The 9,386-nt window shown below is 43.6% G+C and overlaps 2 protein-coding genes across 5 annotated transcripts in view; both read left to right on the top strand.

The window, feature by feature from the left end:
* The window catches only part of LOC142585251 (uncharacterized), a 788,133-nt gene that overhangs the window by 703,288 nt on the left and 75,459 nt on the right, over nt 1–9,386 (top strand). The gene's annotated exons all lie outside the window — the stretch shown is intronic.
* LOC142585248 (uncharacterized) lies at nt 850–6,730 on the top strand. Its single transcript, XM_075695848.1, has 3 exons — nt 850–1,228; nt 2,428–3,688; nt 5,267–6,730. Exons 1-3 carry the CDS (start codon nt 1,106–1,108, stop codon nt 6,529–6,531), a joined length of 2,649 nt encoding a protein of 882 aa, XP_075551963.1. The 5' UTR covers nt 850–1,105; the 3' UTR covers nt 6,532–6,730.

The raw sequence follows: 9,386 nt of genomic DNA, 5'->3' as shown, positions 1-9,386 counted from the left end.
CTCCTGTAATACTGCATCACTTTTACTCGTGACTTGTATCCCAGCCGTAAATGCGTCAACATACCCAAAACTAGATCATTCAGAGTCTGCCGTTCAGCACCTAGCGCAAAAGCTTGTACACAAATATACATATACGTATGCGTGCACATATTTGATGTTTGGGAGCGGGGTCACTCGCAGTGCACGGTCATGCAGGGACATGGCGTTTCTTGCAAGAGTTTAGCCTTTATGCGAATGAAGTGAATGAATATGTATTTAAAGAAGGATTAAAAGCAAGCGCGTTTCTATGGCATGTGTAAGAAACTACAGCTGCGAACAAAATTGCAGACCATGTGGTAGGTTTCCTTTAATAATGCATATGACTTCCTAACGTAGTCAATACTTAATTAACACGCCGCGTGCGTGGAATCGAAAGCTACGATAACTTCAAATACAGGGGCCATATCAGGATGTAGTATAACAGGCACAACAAGAAGAAAATTTGCTGATGCCTATAACATGCACAGACAGCGAAGGAAGTATACGTAATATTTTGTACCCATATTCATGCATACATCACGAGATTCATCCTATTTTTTGGTAGAAAACCAGCAAAATGTTTTCACTGTAAGGAGCGTATAAATGCCGTTTGTAGCAAGTAGATTTACATCGACAATAAAGCCGACGTTTCTTTGAAGGCTTTCGTTTATCTGCTACACACGAGGGCTCTTGCCTGTGCTTTCCTTTTTTACCTTTATGACAAAAACAAAGTTCACAATAGCAGTTCAGAAAGTTAGGTTATCAGCATTCATCATGGATTATCCTTCTCTTTTTTAACATGGGACTTAAGGCAATACAATAGCTTAGGGGCACAACCCACCACCCCGTTCCAATGGGGACGCTCATAGTATCCATCCACTTATCCACCCTTCCTCCATGTAGGAAACTATAATACATCCATCCATTTGTGCAGCCATCCTCTTGTGGCAAGGAACGACCGTATTCTGACGCACGTTTGGCGGCATATAGTACTGAGCACGTGCTGGTGGTTGTCTCGTGTCTCCTTCCTACGTCCGTTATTTTATTTGGCGCCTTCGTTGTAATCAGGTGTATAGTAGTGAAGGAAATGTCTCAAATACCGCCGAAACGTTACCGGCAGTATCTGCAGCCTGGGTCGAGCAGCCAAGTTCCAAGGCAAACTCGGAAGTACGTGTCGAAACGAACCACTCTTACCACCGCTACTACTAAGGTACGTATGTATGCAATTCGCTTAATTAGATATGATTCACTGGAGTGCAAACACGAAATTAAGAGCGGTTACTAAGAAGCATATGTATGGGATGTGTTACGAAAAGTACACACCTAGCGACGTCTTTACAGCCGGCATGATTATCGAAAGGATTACGTGTGGTTCACGTGGCATTTTCTGTGTTGCGCCATTGCTCTTATAGTTTCTTTAAATACCGTTTACTGGCGTGTGAAACACGCAACAGCGCGACACCGGCACCCGCCGCGGTAGGCAATGGCGTTGCGATGTTGAGCTCAATTAAAATAATAAAAAAAGCCCAAGGTGCCCATACCGATCGCCTAAGAGACACGGATGTGAACGCCTTGTAAAGCCTACTGTAATTCACCTTGATGCATCCTAATCCACGTTAATCCTCCCTCGTCCAACTTAACCTTACTTCGCATTAAAATTCATTAATACATCTTAATCGACCTTAGCCCAACATAATCATTGTACATTTACCTTAGTTCACCCCCAAATCATCCTTAATACACTCTAATCCACCTTAATCCAATCACTAACCAATCGTTAATCATCTCTTATACATTGCTGGACGTGCTTTGGTTTGCTTCTGGCCATCTTTGGGTCATGTGATATTTTGTGTATATCGCAACGCGACCGTGAAATGAGACATCTAAGGCTTTCACCTTAAAATGAAATTGATGATGGATCCCCACCACGGTGGCTGCATTTCAATGTAAGCCGAACGCAGAAATACTTGTGTACTTAAGTTTAAGTGCACATTACTCCCCCACTGTGGTGTGGCTAACAATCAGATCTTAGGTTTTACATGTAAAACAGCAGGAGTTGTTTCGTTTAAAATGGCCTGTATGCAGAGTCAATGCGCTGAAGGTGCAAAAAGTAGTCGCCATTAACCACGGCACATCCTGGAGCTGAGGACGTAAGGCATTCCTTTAGATATGCAGGTAATTACTGTTGTTTCCGGAATTGAATATAAACAATAACAATTTCAAAAATCAGACGCAGCCCTCTTCGCATTTTATTCGTGGTCAAATACATAACTCTGCTTTGCACAAATTACCAATGTGTCAACATTCCTCAAAGCGTTATTTCAGCAGCATTTGGGGATAGAACACTTATGTTTCAAAGGATGTATGTGCGATGGTGTTCCATTTTTTCTTTGCTCCATGTTGTTTCAGAACACGCCAGCAAACCTGAACAGCCTTCCCACAGATTCCACTTGTGGCAATATCACTCAAGACCACAGTGATAATTCAAGGCAGAACAGCTCCAGCCTAGCAGAAATACCTGCTGGTGCAAATGCGAGTGCAATTGCTAGTTCTGTAGAAGAGGAAATTAGCCAAGCTGCAAGTGAAAGAGATGTTCATTGTGATGAAGATGCAAGAAGCTTCAGCGGTAGTGAACTGAATTTTGCTTCCCAGTTGAGCTCGGATAGTGATCCTCAAGAAACAGATGAAACGGACAGCAATGATGAAGAAAGTGCACAGATGCATGATGACGAAGGAACTGGGACTGAAGCTGCAGGAGATGACGATTTCATGAAGTATTTTGCGAAACTCAGACGGGAAACCCTACCTCATCAGGCAACAACAAAAGCAGAAGCTTTCCTGCTTGTGCTCACATATATTGTCACTGCAGGACTGACATGGGCACAAGTTCAAGGACTTTTAACTCTGATCAATGCCCTGTTTGGGGAGAAAGTTGTGCCATGCACTACCTACTCCCTCAGAAAGTTGTGGAAAAGCAAAAAAGAAGCGTTGAGGGTACACTTATATTGTCAAGCCTGCCATAAATACCTCGGACTATCTTGCGATGCCAAAAACAAGTCCACTGTAACCTGTGCTTCCTGTGGTGCTGAAAAGAGGCTTCAAGAGTTAATGAGTTCTGGGAGTTTCTTTTTAATGTTTAACTTGAAGCAGCAGTTGCTGGAACTCTTGAAACAAGTTGGCAGAACGCTCCACACTAACTTGCAGAAGCTGTCATCAGGACCTCTAGTGCCAGGCGTATTTTCTGACATCACCGATGGAAGTCTGTACCGTAGTGTACGAAAGCAGATAAACATGGCATGGAGTGACATCACATTGACCTTTAACAGTGATGGTGCACCTGTGTTTGATTCCAGCAAGAGCACAATTTGGCCAATTCAAGTAATGTTAAATGAGCTGCCAGTTTTGATGCGGTGGCAAAATGTGCTCGTCTCAGGGCTGTGGTTCTCAAGGACTCACCCACCGATGCATCTCTTCATGACACAATTTGTTGAAGAAGTCTCCAATGTTGGAACTCTAGTGTGGTCTCATGCTGGTAGGACCATTAGATCAGCAGTGCATGCAGTTGTTTGTTGTGTGGACTCTCCGGCCAGGGCAGCTATCTTGAACAGCAAGCAGTTCAATGGATACTTTGGGTGCAGCTGGTGCTTGCAGCAAGGTGAAGTTATTGATGGTAAGTGTGCTTGACTCTTACCTTAGTAGGATCTTGATGAGGGCTAGCTGGTTCATATTTAGAACTGAGGTTAAACAGCGCGAATAAAACAAGGACACGAGGAAACAAATACCACAAACAAGCGCTGACTGCCAACTGGAATTTTATTTGAAATTCTCCAGCCATTTTATGCCATTTATCAGCATAGACATGCATACAGCAGTCACAAAAAGATCTGCAAATCAGCAGCATCATAATCTTTCATCTAAAAAAGCTATTTCTTTTACTGACAATGCAAGAGAGGGAATGCTTACACATTTATCTCCTTCCTTTCTAATGTAGTAAGCCTCTATTATTTCCCTTTCCCTCTTACCTTTTTCTTTTCCTATGAATTTTGTTTTTTCAAATATATGAGTGCAGTTGGCAGTCGGCGCTTGCCTGCGGTATTTGTTTCCTCGTGTTCTTGTTTTATTCATGCTGTTTAACCTCAGTTCTAGACTTTTACCTGTTTTCTAAGATTATAACAAATGTATTAGCTTTGTTTTGAAGACGGGTAAAACTGTTTTGTGCGTTTTTTCTTAATCTTAATATCCATGCACTGAAAACTGCACTAACGATGCTACATTTGAAATCGAGAAGATGGTGCACATTTAGTAATATGGTAGCACATTTAAGCGACAAGTGCAGGCATTGTATGGATGAAAAGCTCCAGAAAAAGTTACGAAGTTGAATTGGAAACTGTCATGTCTTTCTTTCTGTAACTCTAGAGTGGAAAGAAATAGTAACATTCTGGTTCAATTCTAGTTTGAGTGAAAAATAACATTTTATCTTGGTTTCTTGTTTTCGGTTGCATTGTAAAATCATGTGCTACTGTGATAAGATGGATATGGTGTACAACTCCACACAGTCTTTGCAGAGACTAACCCATGTTCGTTGTGTCAGGAATAGTAATCTTTAAAAAATTGTCGCAGTAGAAAATTTTAGTTAATGAAAAAAAATTAAATTATGGGGTTTTACGTGCCAAGACCACTTTCTGATTATGAGGCACACCGTAGTGGAGGACTCCGGAAATTTTGACCACCTGGAGTTCTTTAACATGCTCCTAAATCTAACTAAGTACATGGGTGTTTTTGCATTTCGCCCCCATCGGAATGCGGCCGCCATGGCAGGGATTCCATCCCGCGACCTTGTGCTCAGCAGCCCAACACCATAGCCACTGAGCAACCACAGCGGGTTTTAGTTAATGAGCAGTCTTTAAAAATGTTAACATGTCAGCCCATTGCAAATGCAGGAACAGGCTGGGAAAAACTAGTTTATACTCATTTATCAGATGAAACGCGAGTTCTTGGGGATTGGTATTGCACATACTGAAATTTACTTTCAAAGGTGAAACATTTAGTTTTAGATGTTGCTACTGCAGGTTTATAATTGGCCTACTGTGTCAACATGGTTCAGTTCTTAAGGTTTACATACCGATAGACCTGCTCAAGTGTGCTGTAGTTAAGTGCGCAATAATATGTCTACCTATTTGTCATGTACATGATCTAGCAAGCTTTCACACAAAAATCATGCTGATGCTAAAAAAAATTGCCTTTGCAGGTACACTGAAGTACTCATTTTGCAGCGACGTGCCTGGAAGGACACATAGTGGGGTGTTGAAAGCAATGGTGGAAGCAGTGCAGAAGAAGGAACCAGTGTTCGGCATAAAAGGTCCATCCACTCTGATCAAGCTGCGAGGCTTTGATCTCGTCTGGGGCCTGCCTCCTGACTACATGCACTGCGTCTTGGAAGGTGTGACCAAACAGGTTACTGAAATGTGGCTGTCAGCTACAGGTTCCACGTGGTATATTGGGAGGCACATAAAGCTAATTGATTCGAGGTTGCTCTTGATAAAGCCACCAATAATCTTTTCAAGATCAGGACGGCCTTTGTCAGATCGTGCTTTTTGGAAGGCTGCAGAGTGGCGCTCTTGGCTTCTTTTCTACAGCCTTCCATGTGTCTCTGACATATTGCCCCGACCTTATCTGACACATTTCGCACTTCTTGCAAAGGCTGTGTTTCTTTTATTGAAGGATGTTATCCTAGAAGATGAAATTTGTGCTGCTGAAAGGTCCCTCTTAGCATTTGTTCAGCAGATGGCCAAGTTGTATGGGCAGAATGCGATGACTTTTAATGTGCATCAATTATTGCACCTCACAAAGTCGACACGAATGTTTGGCCCCTTGTGGGCTACATCAACGTTTCCCTTTGAAGATGGAATTGGCAGGGCACTGCAGCTTGTGACAGCAGCTAAATATGTGCCTGCTCAGATTGCTGAACGGTGCATCATGCACCAAACCTTCAGAACAGTTTCAGTGCATATGGACCTTCAACCAAGTCTTTTGTCTGCCAAAAAAGAGCTTGAACATAGTTATAAGCGATGTTCTCAGACATGTGTTCTTGGACAGGCACAGCCAGTTGTTTATATGCCAGATATCCTAAAGGGGCTTTTTGTTTCGAGATTTGGTAATGTACCACAAGTGTCCAAGTATTTCAGAGCCCAGGTAGGCACCATGATTATTCATAGTTCTGAGTATTGTGTGCCTAGCAAAACTTGCTCTTGCTATGTTAAAATGTCTGATGGAATGTACTGCTTAGTTCTAGGGATTTATGCAAAAGTAGGCGTTATGTACTTTCATTGTCAGCAGCTGCTCACCACACCATGTGCATTTGATGTTCTGCACATATTAGAGTGCCAGCTTCCACCTACTTCTGTGAATAATTTCTTGTATTGTTGTGATGAAGTGTCCTTGCAATGTGTCTTTCTTAGTGTGTGTAATAAGTCATACTTGTGCGAGTTGCCCAATAGGCTTGAAAAAAATTAATAGCCACTAGGCCATGCAGCGGCAGAGTTCACTGGCAAGTCATGCGTATTCTGTAAATGTGCATTTAAGCATAGAGAGTGACTCGTGAATGAAAGCTCGTGCACCTTATTGTTACGAGTGTGAAGTACAGAGAAAGCAGTTGGTACGGCCATGTAGCGGCCAAGTTCACTGGCAAGTCATGCGTGTTCTGTTAATGTGCATTTAAGCGTAGGGAGTGACTCGTGAATGAAAGCTCGTGCACCTTATTGTTACGAGTGTGAAGTACAGAGAAAGCAGTTGGTACGGCCATGTAGCGGCCAAGTTCACTGGCAAGTCATGCGTGTTCTGTAAATGTGCATTTAAGCGTAGGGAGTGACTCGTGAATGAAAGCTCGTGCACCTTATTGTTACGAGTGTGAAGTACAGAGAAAGCAGTTGGTACGGCCATGTAGCGGCCAAGTTCACTGGCAAGTCATGCGTGTTCTGTAAATGTGCATTTAAGCGTAGGGAGTGACTCGTGAATGAAAGCTCGTGCACCTTGTTGTTACGAGTGTGAAGTACAGAGAAAGCAGTTGGTACGGCCATGTAGCGGCCAAGTTCACTGGCAAGTCATGCGTGTTCTGTAAATATGCATTTAAGCATAGGGAGTGACTCGTGAATGAAAGCTCGTGCACCTTATTGTTACGAGTGTGAAATACAGAGAAAGCAGTTGGTACGGCCATGTAGCGGCCAAGTTCACTGGCAAGTCATGCGTGTTCTGTAAATGTGCATTTAAGCATAGAGAGTGACTCGTGAATGAAAGCTCGTGCACCTTATTGTTACGAGTGTGAAGTACAGAGAAAGCAGTTGGCATGGCCATGAAGCGGCCAAGTTCACTGGCAAGTCATACGTGTTCTGTAAACGTGCATTTAAGCATAGGGAGTGACTCATGAATGAAAGCTCGTGCACCTTATTGTTACGAGTGTGAAGTACAGAGAAAGCAGTTGGTACGGCCATGTAGCGGCCAAGTTCACTGGCAAGTCATGCGTGTTCTGTAAACGTGCATTTAAGTATAGGGAGTGACTCGTGAATGAAAGCTCGTGCACCTTATTGTTACGAGTGTGAAGTACAGAGAAAGCAGTTGGTACGGCCATGTAGCGGCCAAGTTCACTGGCAAGTCATGCGTGTTCTGTAAATGTGCATTTAAGCGTAGGGAGTGACTCGTGAATGAAAGCTCGTGCACCTTGTTGTTACGAGTGTGAAGTACAGAGAAAGCAGTTGGTACGGCCATGTAGCGGCCAAGTTCACTGGCAAGTCATGCGTGTTCTGTAAATATGCATTTAAGCATAGGGAGTGACTCGTGAATGAAAGCTCGTGCACCTTATTGTTACGAGTGTGAAGTACAGAGAAAGCAGTTGGTACGGCCATGTAGCGGCCAAGTTCACTGGCAATTCATGCATGTTCTGTAAACGTGCATTTAAGCATAGGGAGTGACTCGTGAATGAAAGCTCGTGCACCTTATTGTTACGAGTGTGAAGTACAGAGAAAGCAGTTGGTACGGCCATGTAGCGGCCAAGTTCACTGGCAAGTCATACGTGTTCTGTAAACGTGCATTTAAGCATAGGGAGTGACTCGTGAATGAAAGCTCGTGCACCTTATTGTTACGAGTGTGAAGTACAGAGAAAGCAGTTGGTACGGCCATGTAGCGGCCAAGTTCACTGGCAAGTCATGCGTGTTCTGTAAATGTGCATTTAAGCGTAGGGAGTGACTCGTGAATGAAAGCTCGTGCACCTTATTGTTACAAGTGTGAAGTACAGAGAAAGCAGTTGGTACGGCCATGTAGCGGCCAAGTTCACTGGCAAGTCATGCGTATTCTGTAAATGTGCATTTAAGCATAGAGAGTGACTCGTGAATGAAAGCTCGTGCACCTTATTGTTACGAGTGTGAAGTACAGAGAAAGCAGTTGGCACGGCCATGAAGCGGCCAAGTTCACTGGCAAGTCATACGTGTTCTGTAAACGTGCATTTAAGCATAGGGAGTGACTCGTGAATGAAAGCTCGTGCACCTTATTGTTACGAGTGTGAAGTACAGAGAAAGCAGTTGGTACGGCCATGTAGCGGCCAAGTTCACTGGCAAGTCATGCGTGTTCTGTAAATGTGCATTTAAGCATAGGGAGTGACTCGTGAATGAAAGCTCGTGCACCTTATTGTTACGAGTGTGAAGTACAGAGAAAGCAGTTGGTACGGCCATGTAGCGGCCAAGTTCACTGGCAAGTCATGCGTGTTCTGTAAATGTGCATTAAAGCGTAGGGAGTGACTCGTGAATGAAAGCTCGTGCACCTTATTGTTACGAGTGTGAAGTACAGAGAAAGCAGTTGGTACGGCCATGTAGCGGCCAAGTTCACTGGCAAGTCATGCGTGTTCTGTAAATATGCATTTAAGCATAGGGAGTGACTCGTGAATGAAAGCTCGTGCACCTTATTGTTACGAGTGTGAAGTACAGAGAAAGCAGTTGGTACGGCCATGTAGCGGCCAAGTTCACTGGCAATTCATGCATGTTCTGTAAACGTGCATTTAAGCATAGGGAGTGACTCGTGAATGAAAGCTCGTGCACCTTATTGTTACAAGTGTGAAGTACAGAGAAAGCAGTTGGTACGGCCATGTAGCGGCCAAGTTCACTGGCAAGTCATGCGTATTCTGTAAATGTGCATTTAAGCATAGAGAGTGACTCGTGAATGAAAGCTCGTGCACCTTATTGTTACGAGTGTGAAGTACAGAGAAAGCAGTTGGCACGGCCATGAAGCGGCCAAGTTCACTGGCAAGTCATACGTGTTCTGTAAACGTGCATTTAAGCATAGGGAGTGACTCGTGAATGAAAGCTCGTGCACCTTATTGTTAC

Source organism: Dermacentor variabilis, chromosome 6, assembly GCF_050947875.1.
Source record: "Dermacentor variabilis isolate Ectoservices chromosome 6, ASM5094787v1, whole genome shotgun sequence".
NCBI lineage: Eukaryota > Metazoa > Arthropoda > Arachnida > Ixodida > Ixodidae > Dermacentor > Dermacentor variabilis.
The sequence above is the reverse complement of the archived record's forward strand: the minus strand, read 5'-3'. Positions and strand labels throughout refer to the sequence as shown.

Coding starts and splice junctions, on each gene's coding strand:
- LOC142585248 (XM_075695848.1), top strand. CDS start 1,106: ATGTCTCAAATACCGCCGAAACGTTACCGGCAGTATCTGCAGCCTGGG. Junction 1,229..2,427: donor TTACCACCGCTACTACTAAG/GTACGTATGTAT, acceptor ATGTTGTTTCAG/AACACGCCAGCAAACCTGAA. Junction 3,689..5,266: donor GCAAGGTGAAGTTATTGATG/GTAAGTGTGCTT, acceptor TTGCCTTTGCAG/GTACACTGAAGTACTCATTT.